The sequence below is a fragment of the Podarcis filfolensis genome (assembly GCF_964270895.1).
Source record: "Podarcis filfolensis genome assembly, chromosome: 9".
Lineage (NCBI taxonomy): Eukaryota > Metazoa > Chordata > Lepidosauria > Squamata > Lacertidae > Podarcis > Podarcis filfolensis.
In genome coordinates, this window is record NC_139610.1 from 52,514,895 (window position 1) to 52,536,566 (window position 21,672).

General features: G+C 39.5%; 2 protein-coding genes across 6 annotated transcripts; one reads left to right on the forward strand and one right to left on the reverse strand.

Moving 5' to 3' along the window:
- Positions 1-43: 43 nt before the first annotated feature.
- Positions 44-21,649, reverse strand: AP1AR (adaptor related protein complex 1 associated regulatory protein). Of its 5 annotated transcripts, XR_014538454.1 has the most exons (13): positions 21,185-21,649; positions 16,255-16,303; positions 15,634-15,660; positions 15,140-15,165; positions 13,743-13,839; positions 13,007-13,105; positions 9,572-9,621; positions 8,911-8,984; positions 8,308-8,436; positions 6,477-7,336; positions 3,693-3,859; positions 259-1,000; positions 44-119 (listed from the first exon to the last, which is right to left on the reverse strand). XR_014538454.1 is itself a non-coding variant. In XM_083571817.1 (10 exons), the coding sequence occupies exons 1-10, from the start codon at positions 21,262-21,264 to the stop codon at positions 7,071-7,073; spliced, it is 897 nt and encodes a 298-aa protein (XP_083427943.1). In that variant the 5' UTR covers positions 21,265-21,649; the 3' UTR covers positions 4,490-7,070. The 5 variants fall into 5 exon arrangements, 3 of the variants coding, with proteins under 3 accessions (XP_083427943.1, XP_083427944.1, XP_083427945.1); XR_014538455.1 differs by having other exon boundaries at positions 44-1,000; XM_083571817.1 differs by lacking the exons at positions 44-119; positions 259-1,000; positions 3,693-3,859 and having other exon boundaries at positions 4,490-7,336.
- Positions 626-2,600, forward strand: TIFA (TRAF interacting protein with forkhead associated domain; the record flags this gene model as incomplete). The annotated part of the gene is made up of 1 exon (XM_083571976.1): positions 626-2,600. One exon carries the CDS (start codon positions 626-628, stop codon positions 1,199-1,201), a length of 576 nt encoding a protein of 191 aa, XP_083428102.1. The 3' UTR covers positions 1,202-2,600.
- Positions 21,650-21,672: the final 23 nt, after the last annotated feature.

The window sequence follows — 21,672 nt, forward strand, 5'->3', positions numbered from 1 at the left end:
TATGGTCACATTTTGTAGTAGTAAATGCCATAGTTTAGCTACATGCTATGTGAGGTTTTTTTCTTTTATCTGTCCTGAATGTGCCATCACAAGCAAAAGTCCTCTCTTGTCGTTGTACCCTAGAGACTGGCATTCAGAAGTATACTGATTGGATACTGGAGGTAACAGAACTATCCCTGGTGGTCTAGTGGTTAGGATTCGGCGCTCTCACTGCCATGGCCTGGGTTTGATTGCCGGTCAGTAGATGCTGTACCCTACCTAGAAACTGGCATTTGTTAGTATACTGATTGGATACTGGAGGTAACAGAACTATCCCTGGTGGTCTAGTGGTTAGGAGTCAGCGCTCTCACTGCCACGGCCTGGGTTCGATTGCCGGTCAGTAGATGCTCAGTTCTAGAAAGAAAATTGGATGGGGGGAGCATCTGCAGGTAAGATGGTGCCAGGCAGATCCATGAGAGGGAAGGTGGCTGGCTCATCTGCCTGTTGCCCTGGGAGAGGAGCTGACACATTTTTCTGACTGTAGCTTGTTTTTACATTTTTTCTTTCTGGTTGTTTGTTTTTTTAAAATAGTGTGAAGTTGTGGTTGATGTTTTCTTCCAGGGTTTTTCTGAGAACTAGTACTGCCATGGCCAGCTTTGAAACTGAAGATACAGAAGAGACTGTGACCTGTCTCCATATCAAAGTCTATCATCCAAGTCAAATGGAAAAGAATGTATTCCAAGCCTTCCACTTTTGCCAGCCACATCAGGTGAAAGTAGATGACCTAGTGAAGTTTGGAAGAGATGGTCAGGTCTGCCGCTTTAACTTTGTAGATGGACGGGCCTCACGTATTCAGTTTGCTCTGCAGTGTTTCAGACACTTCAACAGCTCAAAGCTGGGTTTCGAGATTAAGAATTTGAGCAAGAAGACAAAGCTGTTTGTGGATCTCGCTGAACTGGCTTACCTGAATAAGGTTGAGTTGCAAGAGACATGCATGGTTTGCTTTGGAGAGTACCAAATGCTATTGGAAAAAGAAGAAGGACAGTCAGATAAGTATTTTGACATCCGCTTTGAATTATCAAAAACACCCATGTTGCAGCCAAAAAACTTGTCTTGGCGGGAACCTATACCTGAATGTGGCTTTTCATGTGCTGAATCTCCAGTTGAGATAGATGAGACGGAAGAAATGGGAAACGCCCTCCATGAGAAATGGACTTACTAGTTTCAATGTTACAAATTCAATGTTGTTGGTTTTTTGCCCTATGTACTATTGCAGTTGAATGGTATCCTTCACATATGTCCAATATATGCCTACACTATGAATAGGTTATCATTGTTCTTTGTAAGCTGCCATTTTACAGATATTTTGGCATCATTGCTTAAAATACTGGTGAGGAGCCACCAGACTGTGAGCCTAATTAGCTGGTCAGTGGCACTTACAAAACACAATTCCTTTGCCTGCATGGTTTGACTTCAGACTGCATGGGCAAAGGAAAACAGGTTACCTGCTGTCATTGTGATTGACAGGGCTTCCTCTACCAAAATTGGCTCCTGGGGGTGGGGAAGGTAAGGATCTGGCCCACCATTGCGATCCAGTTTCCCACCTCTGGCTTAAAACAGGTTAATGATAATCTGTCATACAGCCAGAGGACTTGGCAGTAACAATGCGGGCTTTCAATACTTTTCAGCAGTGGCTGACCTGTAGCCTTCCAGATATTGCAGGACTCCCAGCAATTTCAGCTGTCAGTTCCAACCAGCATGCCCAATGATTATGGGATAATGGGAGTTTTAGTCCAAAAGCTGCCACAGGCCACAGGTTAGCCACCTCTGCTCTAAGGACTACCTGAAGGCAAAAAGAAAATTCTGACCTTGTAATACCACTGTCATCTTGGATGGATGGCTAACTATCACCCAACAATATAAAACTGGAACCAATTGCTTTCCTTATTAAACTGAGCAATGTTTTGTTTAAATATGACACTGCAAGCCTGCCCAAAAGCAAAAGGAACTTGGAGAACATAATAAGGTATGCAATATCTAAAGGCCTCTTTTATATTTCATAGCCTGACCTGTACATGCTTCCTGCTCTGTTCCTGAACAGCTGTTGATTTGAAATTGCTTCAAGTTGTGAAAGTACATAAACGCATGCATGCTAGTATTAATACTGTTGTGCAACTATTTTGATTCCATTTGGACACCATGCTGTGTTCTCTTGTGCTAGTAGCAGTTAGATTGTGAAATTAGGATTGGGGCAGAGGAGGTGACTTCCAAATTTGCATTTAACCAAGAAGAACACTGGCGTAGACCTGGTCTAATCAGTTTGGTTCCCCTTTTTAGCGAGGTTCACTTGGTGCCTTTGCTGACCTTGACGAAAAAATACATATTTTCCAGGCTTTTGCGACGGTGACTGCTATTAGCATGCTGCTAGAGCTTTATACTGCTGTTATGAGTGGAACAGGGGGTTGTTTTGTGTATTGCTCATGATCTGCACGTATTTCTGTGCGACTGTGCTTGTAAAATATTTTTTAAACTTATGCTTAAAGTATGTTACAAGTCTCCTGGAGGCCTTCTGTGTTACAAGCAACTAAGAAGTTTACTAAATAAACACAATATAATCACAATCTCTCAGCCTAACTCATCACAGGGTGTTGCAAGGATAAGAGGTGGTTAAGCAGAGAACTGCCTACATTACCCGTAGCTACTTAAGGGTAGGATAAAATGCAATTAATAGTATTATTAAAGATTCAGGCTGCAGTCATCCAAAGTTAGGCTGCTTAAATGGGATTTATGTTGCCAAGCTTTATGCAGGATTGCAGCCAAATTGAAAATCAAGTTCAGCCCTCAGGGAAAAAACTGGTTACAGTGTTAAAAATGAAGAAACATGTACACCATGCATTTAAAGCACTCTTCTGTCGCTTTAACAGTCATGGCTTCCCCCAAGAATCCTGGGAACTGTAGTTTAAGGGTGCAGAGCGTTTATTTAATAAAGTTTATACACTGCTTGATCGCAAAAAACAACCATTTCAAAGCAGTTTACAAAAAGGGTAGAACAATAAAATTGTAGATAAAAACAGATAAAAACAAATATTTAAAACATTCAGAATTTTAAAATTATCAATAAACTAAAGACACTCATCAACATTCTACAAATCTGGGTAGGCCTGTGTAAACAAAAATGTTTTTAGCGGGTGCTGGGGGAAAATAAAGGTGCCTGTTTGATGTCAGCAAGTAGGGATTTCCAAAGGTAGGGTCTGCTACAAGGATCAATTTCTTACAAATATTGAACAGGTATTATGTGGCATATGTAAAAGTGTCAATTCTGTAATTAGATCTCCCACAGAGCTACAATTTCCAGCACCATTGACAAACTAGTCCTTACAAGTATTTTGGGAAGGGGAACCATGACTGTTAAAGTGCTGCAAGCGTGTTTTAAATATACAGTATGGTGTTAATGTGATCACAGGTTTTCACAATGGGTCATTGTATGCTTAAGAATATCAGGAAGGCAAGGGGTGGTGTCTTTGAGCTAAATATACCGATATAACATGACAAGGGCAGTGGGGCCAATATGTGATAGATAGCAAAGCCACAAGTCTTTTCAGTAGTAACAGAACAAAGATTGAAATGAGGGACAGTAGGCCTTTAGCTATGTAATAAGACAGCTAAGTGCAAAGTTTTTGAATTTTAGACTGAATTCTATCAAGTTATTTTACCAGGTTCTGTTTCTTCAGAGGTGGAGAACTGATGTGAAAGTTCCAAAGAACCACCCTGCTGAATCAGACCCAAGCCTTATGTAGTCCAGCATCCGATTTTCCACTTTGTCAACCAGAAGTCTATAGAAAGTGCAGGAGCAAGAGAGGGCAACAGCTGCCTCTTGATACTGGAAGAAGTATAAAATAATTGTGATTAGTAGCCATTGAGAAGACAAATTCCAGAAGTATAAGGCTGATCGCCATCTAAATTGGAGTCTCCCACTACAGTCCATAGCAGGAAGAGATTAATTTGCCCCACCTTTGCTCTTCAGAATTCTACCAGTCCAATTCCACCACCAACCCCAAACCCACTGGTAGTGGTGGGGAAGCCACTAACTCATATATACCATGCAGGAGTCCCCATTTGGTCTGCAAGTCTGTTTTCCCCAAGCCATGCCCACTAGCCCTATGCCTGATGAGGTGAGATATGAGGCAGGTAAAGATGCAACTCCTGCCAAAATAAGGGTTTGCAGGTGCCAGTCAGCTGCATGTGCTAATGCGTGCCTTTGCCCTTGCAGTATTAAAATCAACTGATTGGGTGGCTCTGCTGACCTGTCAGGGAACTGGGAGAAGCAAGGAACTTGTCCATCAGCTAGGCAAGCCTCCTAACCCCATGACCTCTGGGAATGGCACATCCCTCCAGTTATGGTAGAAAGCAAGCTTTTTGCCTGTGTTCATTTTTCAGCAGAGCAGGCAATTCTTGCATTTCAACTCACTTCACTTTCAGGTACCAGTTTGAACAGGTAGTATGAGGCTAGTTCTGAAGTGTGTAAAAATTTATTCACAGCTTGAGAAATTTAAAACTTTAAGGACTGATAACATGAAAAAGTCAGGAAGAGACAGTAGCGCATGTCAAAACCAAAAATATACATCTGAAGTGTAGAAATCTTATAATAAAGCATATTACAGGCATTGCAAAATGCAACACTTAAAATGAAAATATATTATGCAACAAAGCTCCCAATTACGAAATGTAATACATTAAGAAAGGATAAGCTGTTTAATGTCATATGTACACGTGGCCAATATCTTTGTTAAACATAAAAGGCACAGGGAGAGACAAGCCAATCTATAGTGATCCTGGCATACTATATGGGTTAAAATAACTATATAAACATTTGATAATTATTTATTGCCACTGACCACTTTACATCCATATTATTGGGGCAGTGAATAAAATGTATAAAAGGCAAACATTTGGAGTCTTTTAATGAAGTATCATAAATTAATCAAAGATAGTGAGAGCAAGAAGAGGTAAAAGGAGCATGAGCCAAAAGAAAGAGATTACTGATAATAACATAATAGTAATGAAGGCCTCTTATAGGGCAATAGAGAGATGTTGAGATTGAGTCTGAGAGTAAGGAAAGTAAATGCTGTCATTTCCCCTTCAGTTTATGGCCATAACAAAGGGTGCTGCCATTGGTAGCAAAGCTTCAGCAGGAGACAGAGTTGCTACTAAAGTTGATCAATTATTTTCTGTGCTGCTGCTTTGTGTTTCCTTGCCCTTGAGGCTGCTGCTTGTAAATATCTGCAAAAGCAACCTCTCCATTTAGGAAGCTAGCAAGCAGAAATCCCTACAAGAAGAAGGAAGTATTAAGAAATCACGTAAAGCAAGTACTCTTGCTCTCTGATTGACTGTACTGCTGAACTCTGCAATATTCAGATTTTCCATGAACCTAAAATCCACATGGCAGACATGTACTGTGGTGGTTTATTAAAGAGCAAGTACCATTTCAAAGCAGCGTTCTTTTCTGGGCGGAAAGAGGATATAGGAGGATAGAGGCTTTTCTGCAGTGCAGAGTCATGGGTGCCAGAACAATTCTAACTGGCACTGAGGATCTTCTCTTTAGAATTAAAATCCACAGGACAATTTTTAAGAGAAATAAAATATTAGGCAATATCATCATCATCATTCTCAAACATATTTCCAGCAATAATTAAACTTGATTAAGTTACAGCTTTTGTCACTAATCTTAATTAGTTAAATGAATGGAACTTTCACATACCAGGTAAGCTTGGACTGGAATACTAATTTGCACAGAAATTAGTCATGCTTCCCATCTTCCATATCAAAAGAACACTATTTTTGAGTTTCCGATATTAATATCAGTGTTCATTAAGTTAGCAACAGTGAAACAAAATTATTTGTGCACAACTTAAAAATATACGCATCTTTTGGCATTTCAAGTTGGTAGGGAAACTGAACCTTTGGTTCTGTAGAATCTAAAGTTTTACTTCCAAAAACCAGCCTTTTCATTTCCAGTGTTTAAAACAGAGATTCTTTCAAAGTTTTCTAACAATATTCACTAGCTCATTACTGCACAAGAACAATAATGTCTTAAACGAAACTTTTAAAAACCCTTTTAAGTGTGAGAGGCATTGTGCTTGGGAGGGATCTAGTCAGTTTCATGAAGTCAATAAATAAAAGGGAAGGGACGAAGATCAATTTCACATGTAAAATTTCATTTCTTCTTATCAGAACAAGTTGAACAGAAAAAAGTAATACCTGTAAAATTGTTCTAACATTCAAGTATTAAGGTTTTAAGTACTTCCTATATAAATTATTGTGCCAATGTCAATACTTAAAGCAAGGATGCATAAGTGAGCTAAATGTGGCTCTTCAGACTTCTCTATTTCGCTCTTGGGACTCACATTTTTCAAAGGCCACATTTCTCAACAGCCCTATTCCAGTGCTTTTGCCTGGCAACAATATATCCTTGAACTGTGATAATGCCTCTTGCTTACCTGGATGGACAGACTGTGTGCGTCTGAGCACACATAAATTCTGGTTTTTGCATGGCTGGAATGTAGACTGCCGAACAAGGTATGTTAAGCCCTGCCCATTTTTGCTTCTGGCTCAACCACTACTGCCATGTGGCCCCTGAAATGTTTCCCATGAGAGATAGCCCTCAGGCTGAAACAGGTTGCTCATCCTAGATTCAAAGAAATTAGAAATACAGCTCTAGAACAAGATCGTTGATTAAAACATCAAGCTGCGATGTGTCATTTAGTGCAGACAATTGTGTACTAAAACCCAACAATAGACACAACAGAATCACTCAAGTATTTTCAAAGAATTTCAAAGGTAGATGATAAAATTGCACTTAAAATTCTGAATTCAGATAGCAAACCATACTCTTCACTCTTTTAACTGACATAGTTTCCTTTTTCTATAGGAAATCTGGAGCTCAGTTCACCAAGTACTGTCACTGTGCAACTTCCTTATTTTAAAGGAGGCTGTGCAGCAGCAATGATTGGAGGATTGTGCACAATACAGATTTGTAGGTTTTTCCCCAACTTCAACCATTTGGTCAGATAGCCAAGGGCCACACAATTTCATTATCTGTCCTGTTGGTCAGTATCAGATTTTTTTTGGTCTGATGCAGACAGTTCTAAGACGGGGTTTACAAAGCCAGCATACTCAGAGTTGCCATTATCATCCATTTCAGCACTAACAAAATCATTCTCCCATTCCAAACCATTAGAATCATCAGATGCAGAAGTTGGGTTACTTCCAGTTTTCTTGCTGCTAAATTTCAGTGCTGCTCGAAGAATGTCTTCTTCAGTTTTTGAGCGTTCTCGCAATGGGACCATTCTGTTCATGCCTGCAATTTTTTAAAAAAAACCTGTTTAAAAGCAGTATACTATATTTGGGGAAAACCATGCATTTGACTTTCAATAAGAGATGCATCCTGAATTAAATAGCAGTCAAAGAAATATATGATTGATGAGGTGAACTGGCTCTCTTTCTTAAAGTTATGTCCAGCTTGTTTCTCTATGCTGTATTTTAAATCTTAATTAGCCCCTGTAAAACATTTAAACACTTTTCTGCGAACTATAAATCACAGGCATCTTTGAAAAACACACTGCCTTCTGAGTTTGCAGAATACAAGTTTCTGTTTAGGCACAGTGGAAGTGAAAAAACAGTCACTACATTATTGCACCTGAATAGGAAAGAATAAAGTAGTAGCAGGCCATTAGCACTTCCCTTCAAAGACATTGCAGCAGCAGCAGCAGCTGATTACTGCTACTACTACTACTACTACTAATACAACAAAAAACATCAGTTCATTCAATAGCAAAAACATTATTATGCTAGTTTTGCAAAGTTATATCTGACATAAATGTAAAAAACAGTAATTCCATAATGCAAAAAAGCAAGTAGTTAAGGCTGTCAAGGTCTCATAAATTTGCTGTCTAAATCTAAAAAGAACCCATCCTGCAACAGAAGTAACCACAATTGCAAGAATAAATGGAAACAGGGGAGTAACTAATTTCATATGACTGCATTTGTGTTTTATTCAGGTTTTTACGTTAACATTGGCTTATTCTGGCAATTCTACTTCACTTAACCAAACCAACAAATACTTAAAAGTTATATTCATCTCCCAATTACCAGTTTCCACACTATGGAAGCAAGATATGCAACTCTGAGAGGAATATTGAAATGGGATTTCACCCCACTCTGTGTTTTTTAAATATCCCAACAGTATCTATTTGCTTAGATGTTCAAACAGACCTTTGGTATTATTTATATGCTTAGGTCAGCAAAATCAATATAGCACAGAACAAATACCTTCTTCATCTTCCCATTCTAAATCTAAGGAATTACTGTCATCATTTCCACTTGTCGATTTGGTTTTTGTCATCAAGTCACAACTGCTCTCTGTATTTGGTGTCAGAACAGTGGCATCTGAGGACAGCCCTGTGAGCAAAACACGTATTTATACTTCAAATATACCAGCACCATTAAACAATACACCAGCCCAACAGCTTTTAGCTTTAGTAATATGAAAATCTGCAAAATGCCACACAATTATCTAGAATATATATTGTGGCATTTGATTGCACACATGCCAAGCAACATTCTCTTTAATAAAGACATCTACAACAGTAACCCTAGGATATATATATACCAAAATGTCTTGACACTTTAAAATAAAGCCTGCATATGAAAACAATGGGTTCTTATTGCAGATCAGTAGATGTTCGTCTAGGACGTTGAATAATTTTTTAAGAAAGGGAAGTGAATTTTGAATTGCTGTAATTGACATATGTATAGTGTGCACCTACATGCAAGATGTGTAAGGGTTTTCAATACCCTTTGCAATATTTGAGCTACTTGATAGCAGCAATAAAAGCTGTGGCTGAAGAACATCCACACACAAAAAAGACTTACTGCTGCTCCGAAAAGCTTCATATTGTAGTTTTACATTCCTCAGGTAGGAATCAAAGTCCTCTTCTGTCACTGAGCTGTGAAAGAACAAACAAGTTACATCAAGGAGGACCAAGTTCAGAACCAAAGATTGGCTTACAACACCAACAAATAGTTTCCTACATTTTGTATGTGATGGGTTGGAGCCAGTGTAATAATACTCCTACTAGAGGAATGGGATGTGGGAGAATATTTTAACTTATTTTTCTTCCCCTGTAGCTCCCTTGCTTATGAGGGTTGGAAGACTGAGACTGTGTGAGAAGTTGCATGGGGGAGGGGGCCTTCCTGAAGGAAATTGATTGGAGCCCTTCCTGCAGGAAATTGATTTCCAGATGTTTATGAGTGTGGATGAAAGTCTTACCAATCACAATCCTATTTTTAAAAAGGTACAGGTTTATGAGAGATTTTGTGGTTTCAGTTCAATACTGCTAACCCTAACCCTTGCCAATTTCTTCCCATTTCATTCTGTGAATTTGCAACCTACAAATTTATAAAGGGAACAAGGGTACATCCACCTGCTGCTTCAAATGAATTCAAAATTGAAGTTGTTTCTGCATTAAAATTATACAGGGATTTCAAATTCCCTGGCAAGTTAATATTAAAGGCTCCTGACTGAATATCTTACCTTAAACCATCTCCATTGCTTGCCAGTTGTGCTCTTTGCAGTCTTTGTTGCTGAAATTTTAAAAAATGAACATATGTTTCAAGAAATAAACTCAAAAGAATACAGCTTAGCTTAAACTCTCTAGTCTAAGCCAGGTGTATGAACACACCTACTCAACAGGACAGTTTATATGCTCAAGTATTATGCCTGTCTGCACAGTGCCTGATTGTTTCTCATTAACAGCAGAATGAGGCTTTTTTCTCTAACATTTCTATATTGCCTTTCCATAAAAATGTAAACAAACTGGAGGGTGCTCTATCAGACTGAGCAAATCCCATGACCTTCCAATAAAGTTGAAAATGTCTCACAATTTTATCCTGCTTCCTAACTTACAGAAACAAATTTCATTCTGTTCTTGGTTCTTCTAAACTTTTTATTGGCACTTGTGACTATTTTGCAGCAGCTAAAGAATGAAGGAGGACTGGATAAATAATTAGGCACACAGGAAGCTGTCTTATATTGAATCAGAACATTGGTTGAGTATTATCAGCAGGACTGTCAGCATCTCTCCAATGCTTCAGATATGAGCCCTACCCAGACCTGCCTAGTGATGCCAGAAATTGAATCTGGTTCCTTCTATATGCTAAGTACATGGGTTCCGCAAATGTTTGGGAGGGCACATGTGTGAGTCACACGGCGCACCTGGCCCTATCAGGCCTTGGCGCGCCATGTGATGTCACATGTGTGACACCTTGGGTCTCCCAGCTGGGCAACCACAGTGATAGTGCCTATGGTACATGTTCTGCCATCAAGCTACAGCCCTTCTCAGATTTGTTTGTTGCAGCGAATCCATTCCTAGTCATCCTAGAAAGGACAGTACCATAAGGATAATAAAATAAAATGCATAATTTAACAAATGTAGAAAAAAAGAAATCAAAGACATTTCATCAGCTAAAATACAGATGTTGGTTAACATTTAGAAGCAGTCCAGTACGTGAAACTGCATTTAACTATGTCATTTCTGATGCAACCAACACCAGTGACAGAAACATCAGTGCGATGTTTAAAACATATTTTAATAAAAGTGTGACACAATTGCTGGAAGAAATAAAATGCTAGAATACACTTTGCCTCCCATAAAAATAATTACACTTTTTCTTAAAGCATGTAGACCAAGCTATTGTCATTGTCTTAATTACTCGGGTGACCTGACAAAGCCGTCCTTAAGATGTTCTGTGGTCTTTTATGAAATCCTAATTAAGTGCTTACATTTGGATGCAGTTGGTTATTAAATTACACAGTCCAAAAACCTTTTCAGTGGCTGCGAGAAATCCTGGGATGCAACATAAATACCAAGGATTTATTATTATTATTATTCCAAAATACTAATTTTTTATACACCATAAGGATCTGGTATTCCACTCACCTTTGCTTTAGAGTTCCTAATTGCATTGAAACCACTTCCTCACACAGATCATGCGGCAAGAAGTTAAAAGACTTAGTATTATATATGGCCTTGTTCAGACTTAGCTCTGCTGCTCCAACAAACTGGTTTGCTGAAATATGGATGACCAAGAAACTTGAATGCTCCATCTTGCCCTTGTTTATCTGGCTTGGTTGGAGACTTAGGTGTTTTTGTTAAAGCAGTTTCCTGCAATGTCTCATTTAGGAAATTGTGATTCTGGAGGCAGAGCTTAAACCACAAATATCCAGCTTGATGTTATGGGACACTGTTACTTAATAAGACGTCTCCCTCTTAAGCTGGAGGTACAAGGAGAAAGGGAAGGCACATGCACTCCTTACTTAACACGGTTAACATTGTTAAAAGTTAATATATTTCTGAACACTAAATAGAATGTTCAACTTATTGCCATAAGTTCATTTTATGCAGGGGATCCCTGCCCAGTGGAGTGAGTTTGAGGAACCATCCCTCTATGACTCCTCTCTCCTCCCACTACAGGACATTATTGACTTTTGATGCATTCCAGAAATCCATCATTAACAGCTTTGCACAAAATTTCAATAATGCTTCTCTATGAAGAATGATGACTGCTAGGTATGGAGTAAAAAGCATACAAAACAAAGGAGAACTAAAACCCTGAAAGCATCCCCACCCCACAAAAGGAGAAAGTGGTAAAGTTATATATTTTAAAAGTTGTTTAAAAATGATCAATGTGAATCCTCGTCATTGATATCTACTTATGTGTTATTATCCTACCCTCCTCCAAGGACACTAGGGGGATACACATGGCTCTTCCCCCACCTACTGCCCCGTGAGGCAAGCTGCGCTAAGAGAGAGTGACTTTCAAGGTTGAGTAAATGAACTCAAGTCTCTCTGGTGCTCTAACCCAGGATGGGCAACCTACAGCCCTTGACCTGCATGTGACCCTCAGCCCTCTGCAAGTTATCAGTTCAGAACTCTGGCAAGAGTGGGATCTCCCTGCTAGGTAGTGGAGGAGAGGAAAGAGAGAAAGAGGATGCCACCCACTTTTACTCTGTTCCTGTACCATAACTGATTTCGACCCCGTACACACATTTGGCACACGTGCCACAAATGATTACCCCCAAAAGGAATACATCTCTCAAAAGAAAAAGAAAAAGGGGGCTCATCCCCGCCCTAACGATTCATCATTCAGATTTATCATATGGGTTCACTTCCTTTCAAAGCAAGCTTAGTATTGCAGGACAAGATCTTTATCCTAGTCAGGGGTCAGCAAACTTTTTCAGTTGGGGGCCAGTCTACTGTCCCTCAGACCTTGTGGGGGGCCTTACTATATTTTGAAGGGGGAAAAAAACCAAATTCCTATGCCCCACAAATAACCCAGAGATGCATTTTAAATAAAAGCACACATTTTACTCATGTAAAAACACCAGGAAGGCCCCACAAATAACCCAGAGATGCATTTTAAATAAAAGGATACATTCTACTCATATAAAAACACGCTGATTCCCAGACTGCCCATGGGCCGGATTTAGAAGGCGATTGGGCCAGATCCAGCCCCCAGGTCTTAGTTTGCCTGCCCTAGATTTTGCCAAGCTTTCTCCAACCACCATCTACAGTTTGTAGTGTGCTCAGACACAGTAAGTTCATACTGACAGTTATGATCCAGAATAATTTTAAATTTTCACTTACTTCCATAAAATTGACATAACAAAAGGATTAATGATCCTACAATCTTCTGCAAGATTGACTAGCCTGCAGTTAGTATCTTCAGAATGTTTTAAGTAACTGGCCAACTGTTATCTACTCACTACAGGTTCAATAGTAGAAACATATTAAATATAAATATACTAATGTTCTATATAAAATATTTGATACTCTGCTCAAGAGATTAAAGGAATTAGAAACTACTACAAAGAAACTTGGAATGTTCTGTTTAAGATAGCATGTGAAACTAAGAGCAAGATACACAACAGGGGCTCTGATACATATATTTTGGGGTCTTCTCCCCTCACCTCCAAGAGCTTTCTCTGCTTTGCTGCCCTGGCTGCTTCACGCTGCGCAGCATATAAAGTCTCCTCTTCTATTCTTAACTTCTCCTCTTGTTTGGCTAACTGTATATGAACAAAATAGTAAGGATTAACAAAAGAGAACCTAGCTATCTTTCCTATGAAAATAAGTGCACTAAATTTAAAGGAAAAGTTATTCATGAAAAATACAAAACACAAAATTTACTGGTGTGATTAAAAAAAGAAACTATTTTCATACTATCTTCCATACTATCTTCCAATATCAATTGTTATTTGAATTAAGCATATTAACTAGATAAATTAAAATCTTCTTTAAAAGCAATTTTAGCTCTAGGTATTCCACTGATCATAAACAGAAGTCAGACATATACATAATTTAAACACAACATTTACATATGATCATTCAAAGAGCCCCGCTAGATTGGAAGTACGAAAATAGGATGTACAAGTAATTTGTCCATGATCTGTTAACATTTCCTTTTAACATTCAAAACTACCCACAAGTGGAAGCTTTTCTACTAACTTTGTTCTCCACAGCACTTTTCTGTTTCCACAGAGAGAACTCTAACTACTGTACTGCAGCTTTATTTTTTCTTCCGTCACATCCTGTTAACGGTGTTGTTAGACCTAGCTTGCTCCATTCGCCATATCAAGCTTCCACTTTTGTCAGCCAGTTATTGGTATAGACAACTGTGCATACATGAATGGTTACTATGCCTACCTCTGACAGAAGTCTATCATCTAATGTTCTTTGTTTTTCAGCAATGGAATTGTAGTGCCTTCCCCTTAGATCAGCAATTTCTTCTTCAGTCAAAGGTCTGGAGAAAAAGGAAGAAGAAAGAGGCTGCCCACTTAGCACTCTGCTCCACCAGCTTCCTCAGCAAGCTGTCATGGAGACTGTCTCCAAAGGCCAGATCTATCCTTCGCTAGATGTTTCTGCTGTCCTACATGATTAACTAAAATATTCCAATATTTATAAAACATACAGTACGTTATTTATTTTCCTTTTTGTCTGCATATTTTTATTTACATCGTGAAAAGGGATACATTTAAATTTTATACATTACAGTAACAATTCTTACTTCACAAAAAATAAATGATAAATTACAGCGATTTTAGAATTTATATAATTTATTAGCTTTATATACTGCCCTTCATCACAAGATCTCACAAGATAAAAATACAGGGTGAAAGCACATATAAACAGCTAAAACAAAAACAACAAACCAATAGCCTCCCTCCTCCCACAAACACATTTAAAAGGGTGTAGAATATTAATCAGCCAAAGGCCTGGTTGAAAAGGAATGTTTTTGCCTGGCACCTAAATATATACCTCCCTGGGGCATAGCTGTCAACTTCCCCCCTTTTTTAAAGGGAAATTCCCTTATTCCGAATAGGATTCCTTGAAAGAAAAGGGAAAAGTTGACAGCTATGCCCTGGGGAGAGCATTCCACAAATGGGAAGCCACTGCAGAAAGGGCCTGTTGTCATATTGCCACCCTCTGGACTTCATGATTAAGCTAATACATATTAGAAAATAGATATTAATATACTGATAATTGATCAGACTAGAGAAATTGGGACTACAATTGACTTATGCCTTTTTTTTTTAAGAAGACATCAAAAAGACACTGATTTGGATTTTAAGGATAGACCACTCTTGCAAACAAAGACAAATTAAAAACTTTGCTTGGAATTTATTTTATTGGAATATGTGTAGCTATTTTAAGTCATAGTAAAGGCATTATACACTGTTAACATACACATTTTAACACACCCAAAAAGAGACAAACATTTGTATTTACTTTATATGGATGCATGGTTCTTAGGGGCAGTGATTAAAAAAAAAATCACAATTCTGAAACTGCCTAATTTAGCTGATATTATACCTATTCAATATGTTACTATTTATAATTTTAAGAAACAATGCATTTTTAGAGATGGAAAATTACCCACCCACCAATCTGTCCACTCAAAAGGCCAAAAGGCACTCTGATAAAGAACCTAATATTTCAGGCAAAATCACCCTGCTAATAGGAAAAGTAGATGATCAGAATGATGAAACAAGGTGAAAATAATAGTGGGTGGGAGAGAGAGAAAATATGTTATAAATACCCACCTCTGGTTGCTTCCTGGACTCTCACCCTATTAAAAATTATCAAGAGATACCCAATATTAAAGGCTATAACAATTGTATTATCATGCTATCTTTGAAACAGTACTGATAGATTTGTTTTAACAAGCAACCCCACCATCCTTTTAAAAATTAAAAATTAAATATATGGATCCATCTGTGATAAAAAACCCTGTCTTTATACGTTTTGATTCAATGATCTGTAACTCCATCTATAACATATTGGCAACATAAGAGCTAGGCAAAGCTGTGCTTGTTTGTATATAGCCCTGCTCAGAGACAGTCTTAGGGAACATGGTTTTCAAAGTAATTATCAACTCATTATATAAAGAGGCTGTTTAAAAAACTGTTTCTTTCCATGTTTTCCCAATTTACAGCCTTTTAGGTTACCCTTGGTTCAAACATGCTTTAGAAGACCAATTATCCACTTTACACATAAAATTGTTGTAATGACCTTTCTTTATCAGAAAGCTACTTACCTCATCGCTTTCCACTAGATTCTCAAACTGTAAGTAGATAGAACAATATTTCAATTAAACAAGTATTACAGCTAAAAATGAACATATATTTAGACATATATCATCCAGTATGTTCTTGATCTTATTTAAGTACCTATGCAAACTCAGCGGGCACTTACAAAGTTTTGGTAAAAACAGAAATCACACAAACATGCCCATCAACTTTGTTATTGTATTTCTTATGCTATTAAAGTAATTCTATGGAGGTCGGGCAGGCACAGGGAATAACTGCCACTTCCGAAGCCTTGCTGGTCTTGGGCTGGCAAAAGGTTAGGAAAGCTTCCCACTGTGCAATGAACTTTTACCATTTTCCCTCCCATCAATTTTGAAGAGAGGGAAAATAACCACATCCTTCTTCACCTGTGGAAAGAGAAGTCCGCTGGATCCAACTGCCACCCTTCACAGGGACACAGATATTTCTTCTACTCCTAGATGCCATATGTTTAGATACAAAATGCATCCGATACTTGTATCTAAAGATATTTCCTTTCACATATTTCAATTAGGAAATGTGATTGTTTTTCTCCTATTAGTTCAACATGAAAGCAGCAGTAAGTTTTGGAATTGAAAGCCTTTACTCACCTCTATAGTGAAGTGTTCTCCTGTGGCACAGGTCCTGAAGTACTTTGATCTAGAAAATAAACCAACATTTACCACAACATTAATTAGTATTATAACTGAAGACTTCTTAGAATAGTTTTCTCTGTTCTCAGAAACTTTCAACACTACAGTTCTGTATCTTTTAAGAGCTGCGTGTAGCAATGTGGGTTTCCTAGAAACATTTTTCTGATGAGTGATCTAATTTAGAATGTTTACTTTTTCTTGTATTAGTCAATAAAATTAAAACAAATATTCCATAATATTTTTTTTGTCCTCACACAACAAGCATTTGAAATGAAATATTTGGAGGGATATTAAAGCACACATCATGTGGTTCAAATGTTATATTAAATAGACATTTTTATTGGAATGCCCTCCATTTGAAAGAAAAAAGGTCTGATTTTCATATTATCCAGTGCATGAGAAATGCAGCATATACCCTGTAAAAGGGACTGGTGTTGTGGAAACCAATTAGATTTACAGTATGGCATGGGCAATGTAAGCACGGCCTTGTTATCAACAACAGTATGGGCACCTATTATGCTTGTGTATTTTCAAAAGGATTAATCAATATTATGCTGATGATATATTCACTTATCACTTTAGGCAGAGTACTATCAGATACTGCGGAATGACAAACCATGCATGGAGTTCCACTATAACTGGAGCATCAGGGGGAGAGAGATAATTTCCCCCAACTATTCCTTCCATGTGCAGCTCTCTGAAAGGCTGTTCTGGAGGGTTGGGGGACCCATTTGTACAGTAGAAGGTGGAAAATATACTTCTTCCCCTTCCTCCAGCAGGAGCCTCCCCAGGATTGCAGTCTCTTCTGCAATAACTATATAAATAACCTTTACAATAATGTTCTGGATGCTAAGAATATGTACAAATTTAACCCTTTTAAAATAAAAAATAACTATAATAAAGCATATTGCTTTCTGTATGTGGTGGTCTTAGGCACTATCCAGGTAGGGCAATAACAGTAAGCCCAGAGCTCTAATTATATATATATTCCCAGAAGCATTATAAGAATGATGTTGTGATCCCTCTAGGAATAAAGTGGAAGTTAACAATGAGAGCACAGAAACTAGATCTGACCCACTTTCTAATTATGCCTGCAGCACACAGACAACGAAACTTGAACAACAAACAATTTAAACAGAATTTCTAGAACCACTGGCATTAAACCACTTTCTACATGAATAAACAGAGATTATATTTAAAAAAAACATTTTTTGGTGAACCCTGTGATGCTTGGATAATTTACATTAGGTTTATAAAAAAATTCAGGAGATATTCAGAACAAGCAGCATGGAAATGTATGTAAGGTGTATTCTGTATAGACTAATTGTTTCACTCAATCCAAATATACATACTAATTAATGAACTGCATGTTATTATCATAGCTGTCAACATTTCCCTTTTTTTAAGGGAAATTTCCTTATTCCAAACAGGATTCCTCGCAAGAAAAGGGAAAAGTTGACAGCTATGTATTATTATTTATTAAATACATATACAACCCTTTATTGAAAGCAGTATACAGTATAGGGTGGGAGAACAGGGGTTCACAAGATGTGTGGCCCAAAGCACTAACAAGAAACGGGTGGATTTTTAAAAAGGCATTTTTTTTGCTTTTTAAAATGTTCCGACTGTTTCATATTTCAAGTTTTCCAAGGTCTTAAGGGTTAACCCACCTTTAAAATAATAATAATAATAATAATAATAATAATAATAATAATAATAATAATTCAGGGTAATTAAGAATATTGCAGAATATCTACCACCTGCAGTTTAGTAAGCTGCAGACATTGATGTTATATGAAAAGTACACTGATGCAGGTTAGCTGCAGTTCTCTGGCCCACTATAAATTTTCAGTAAGGCTTTGGCTGCTGGCAGTAAGGGTAAAAACACTTTTCTCCTTTACTGCTTTTAGAGCTGTGGACAAAGCAATCCAAATCCATGATCTACTGCTATTGATGGGTTTTTGATGGGCTGAAGGTGTTTGCCTTGCCAGGCTTTGCCAGCAAGGAGTCTCTGCTATGATAAAGCTCTCCACTTCTACTGAAAGCATAGGTGGAAGTTTCTGCCAGCATAACACGCCCCCCCATGGGTGTTTTAGGAGCAGAGTTGGCCAAGGATCCACTAGATCCTAAAGGTAAAGGTACCCCTGCCCGCACGGGCCAGTCGTGTCTAACTCTAGGGTTGCGTGCTCATCTCGCTCAAGAGGCCGTGAGCCGGCGCTAGATCCTAAGCCAGTACAAGATCCTAAGCCAAAGATCCTAAGCACTAGATCCTAAGCCAGTACAATTGACAGCAAGTTGTGCCAAGTAGTCAGTTTGGGTCCGTCAGCCTTGAGCTGGCCCAGCAAAGATGCATACTTTTCCTGCCCCTACATGTTTGCCATGGCAGGCAGTTCTCTGGATGTGGCAGTGCTCCGCTGCTCCAATAAGCCTTGCTGTTGTCTCAAGAAGTTAGGATTTTGCTCTCAAAAATGCTGTACTTTATGCACCTTTGTTGTAATTGGCAGACCTGGGGGAAAACATGGACATCTTGTTGTTTGAGCAACTAAGTAGCCTGCTATTGACCTTGTCTCTTACTCATCCATATGCCTACACAAATGCAAACTATGCAGAGAATATTAAATAAGCTAAGGGGAAAATTTGGGCATAATACTCAAGACACCAAACAAATCTAGGAAGTGTAAATTGGTGAGATCATTCCAAATCCCTTTGAGCAACTGACAGTTTGTTGTATTAAAATATTACAGATTTTATGTCTATTTTAATTTCAGAGGAAGGTGGGTTGATAGAACAAGGCAAACTATTGCAATTCCTGACATCACACCTTACCATTGTCAACATTATTTCCTAGAAGATTAACTAGAACATTTAGTTTCTGTGAATTCTTTAATGTCATATCCCCTTCTTGAAGTAGCATCTAGTACACTAAAGCATAATTGCTGCCTGTTTGAATGTCAGTGTCTGCAGTAAAGGCAAACATAAGGGATGAAAGCTTATACTGTACTCACAGGACCACAAAATAGAGCTTCAATCTATGCTGAAACAAATGTTTCTCAGCTTTAACCATCTCTTTCCTTCTTAGTTATTGTTTCAATCAAATTCATGTGAACATCAGCTGAATCGTTTTTTTAAGGGAACCTAAGCCAGTAGGCAAGTCAACAGCAACCCTTAATCAGGGATGGAAAACTTATGCACTTTTAGTTGTTGCTGGACTACAACCCCCCTCACCCCTCTCATTCTGTCTGGCTCAGATAAGATTTGCCTTAGATGAAGCCAATATCCAGATTTGCTTCGCACTGCAATCCTATAGATGTCTACTCAAAGATATAAGTAATATCAACTTTTCTATTGCTCCATTTTTTACTACATTTTGGAAAACTAATTGTCCTTTATTTATCCTCCTTGCCTTTTACAGAAGGAATTCAAAGAAACCTACCACAAAAAAGATATTTAATTTTTCTCTGCCCTTGTGCAAGAACAGGGCATACAGCCCTTTGCACACTTTTTACATTTATCCTGCAATCCTGTGCCGATCAGCTGGAGAGTGGGATCCACTGAACTCAATGGGGCCTGAGTAAATCTGCATAAGATCAAGCTCCATGTGATCAAGCTCACTGGGGGGCTTTGCACCAGTCACTATTTCTCAGCATAACCTACCTCACAGGATTGTGAAAATAAAATATGGGGGAAAGGGAGAAACATATATGCCACCTTGAAGCCTTTGGAGGAAAAAAGAAAATATAAATATAACTAAACAAGTGATAAACTGTAGCATAGAAATTCCTATCCTTCCCAGAATTGTTTTATACCTCCTCCTTACTGCTACTTTCTTCTGGATTAGTAGTATCACAGCTTTGAACAGCAATCAACACCATTTTATAGCATTTACAATACATTAAGATGAAAAGTTATTCTGCTTTTCTTTTGTTTACTGCTACAAGTTGTCAGTGTGGGGGTGGGCTATCCGTGTAAAGTTGCACTCGTCCTCCATTTGAGATTGTGATTGCCAAGCTAAGGGCCAGCAGTCTCTGAATTCTTCTTGCATTTTTTTTTCTGTTGACAGACGGAGAATATATCTATCTATACAAGTATAACCTATACTCTTGTCAGGAGAACTGATCTGCTTCTCTTCCCCCAAGTGATGTTCTTTCAGCTATGGATAAATACTAGAAAACCTTGAGCGACAGCAGAAGCAACCAGCAAACACTGACATTTCTTTCTTTATTGAACCCTTCCTATGGGGGAGGGGTAAACAGCCCATCAGCCTGGAGGTGAATCTATTCTGGCGCTGCGTTTCCCCGTGACTAACCATATACTTTTGAAAAACAGCCACACAGCCGACTCCCCACTGCCATTCCACCCTCTCCAAGAACTGGGTGAAGCTGCAAAAACGGCGCCTATAACTTTTGCGACAGATTCCTGTTGCTATAATCTCGCATTACAGGCGTTTAGGCAGGAGAGCACGAGAGGCCTGCTGGATCACACCGAAGGTCCATCTCGTGAGCATCCTGTTTCCTCATAGAGGCCGATCAAATGCTTCCGGGGGGGGGGGAAGCCGCACAAACTAAAGAGCCCTCACCCCGCTGTTGCTTCCCCCGCAACATTCAGAGATACCCTGCCTCTGAACATGGAGGCTCCATCCAGCAAAGTGGAGTGATGACCGTCGCTAGACTCGCATTCCTGCTCCCTCCCATTAACACCTGAGGCAGCTGCCACGTCTTGGCAGTGTCAGCCTGAAGGGACGCGAGACTCCGCCGCTGAACCGCGAGGCAACTCGCCCTACAGTCCCACCTGGGCACTACCTAAACCCACCCCCACCTCGAAAAGGTGGAGTCACAGCCAGCCAGCCAGCCCTGCCCGTCCCGCCTCCTCTTCCACGTCCCGTGCTTACCCTCCTCCTCGCTGGATCCGTCCCGCTTCCCGCCTCGGGAAGAGCCAGCAGCACCACTGCGCCGCCCAGCTGTTCCCCATGGCATGCTGAGGGGGTGAGCGCGTGTGCGCACGCGCGCGAGGGCCACCAGCGTCCGTTAAGTCACCAACCGCCGCAGCAGCGCCAACCGACTATGACGGCGGTCCCTCGGCAACGGCAGCGGCGCCGCCACCGCCCAACGGCCGCCGCGAGCTAGGTAAAGAAACGGCACGGCGACGGGACCCCCCGCTCTCTCTTTTGTTTATGCGTTATGTGAAGAAACACCCACAAGCCACACTGTCGCGCGACCACGAATTAAAAACGGAAAGCGCCCCCTCCCCCTCTGCGCGGAGACTCCGCTCTGCTCCGCCCGCCTTCGCCGGCCCCCTCACACGCTGTGCCTGCCAGGTCGGCCGTCGCAGGCAGCCTCGGGCCCCGCCCCCTGGCCCCTCTCAGGCCCCGCCCTCCTC

What these genes read in the sequence shown, in the direction of transcription:
- AP1AR (XM_083571817.1), bottom strand. Translation starts at nt 21,264, where the DNA reads ATGGGGAACAGCTGGGCGGCGCAGTGGTGCTGCTGGCTCTTCCCGAGG. An exon ending in CGGATCCAGCGAGGAGGAGG is followed by an intron (nt 16,304 to 21,184) that starts GTAAGCACGGGA and finishes TTTATTTTCTAG; the next exon opens with ATCAAAGTACTTCAGGACCT. An exon ending in AGCAATGGAGATGGTTTAAG is followed by an intron (nt 8,985 to 9,571) that starts GTAAGATATTCA and finishes GTTCTTTCACAG; the next exon opens with CTCAGTGACAGAAGAGGACT.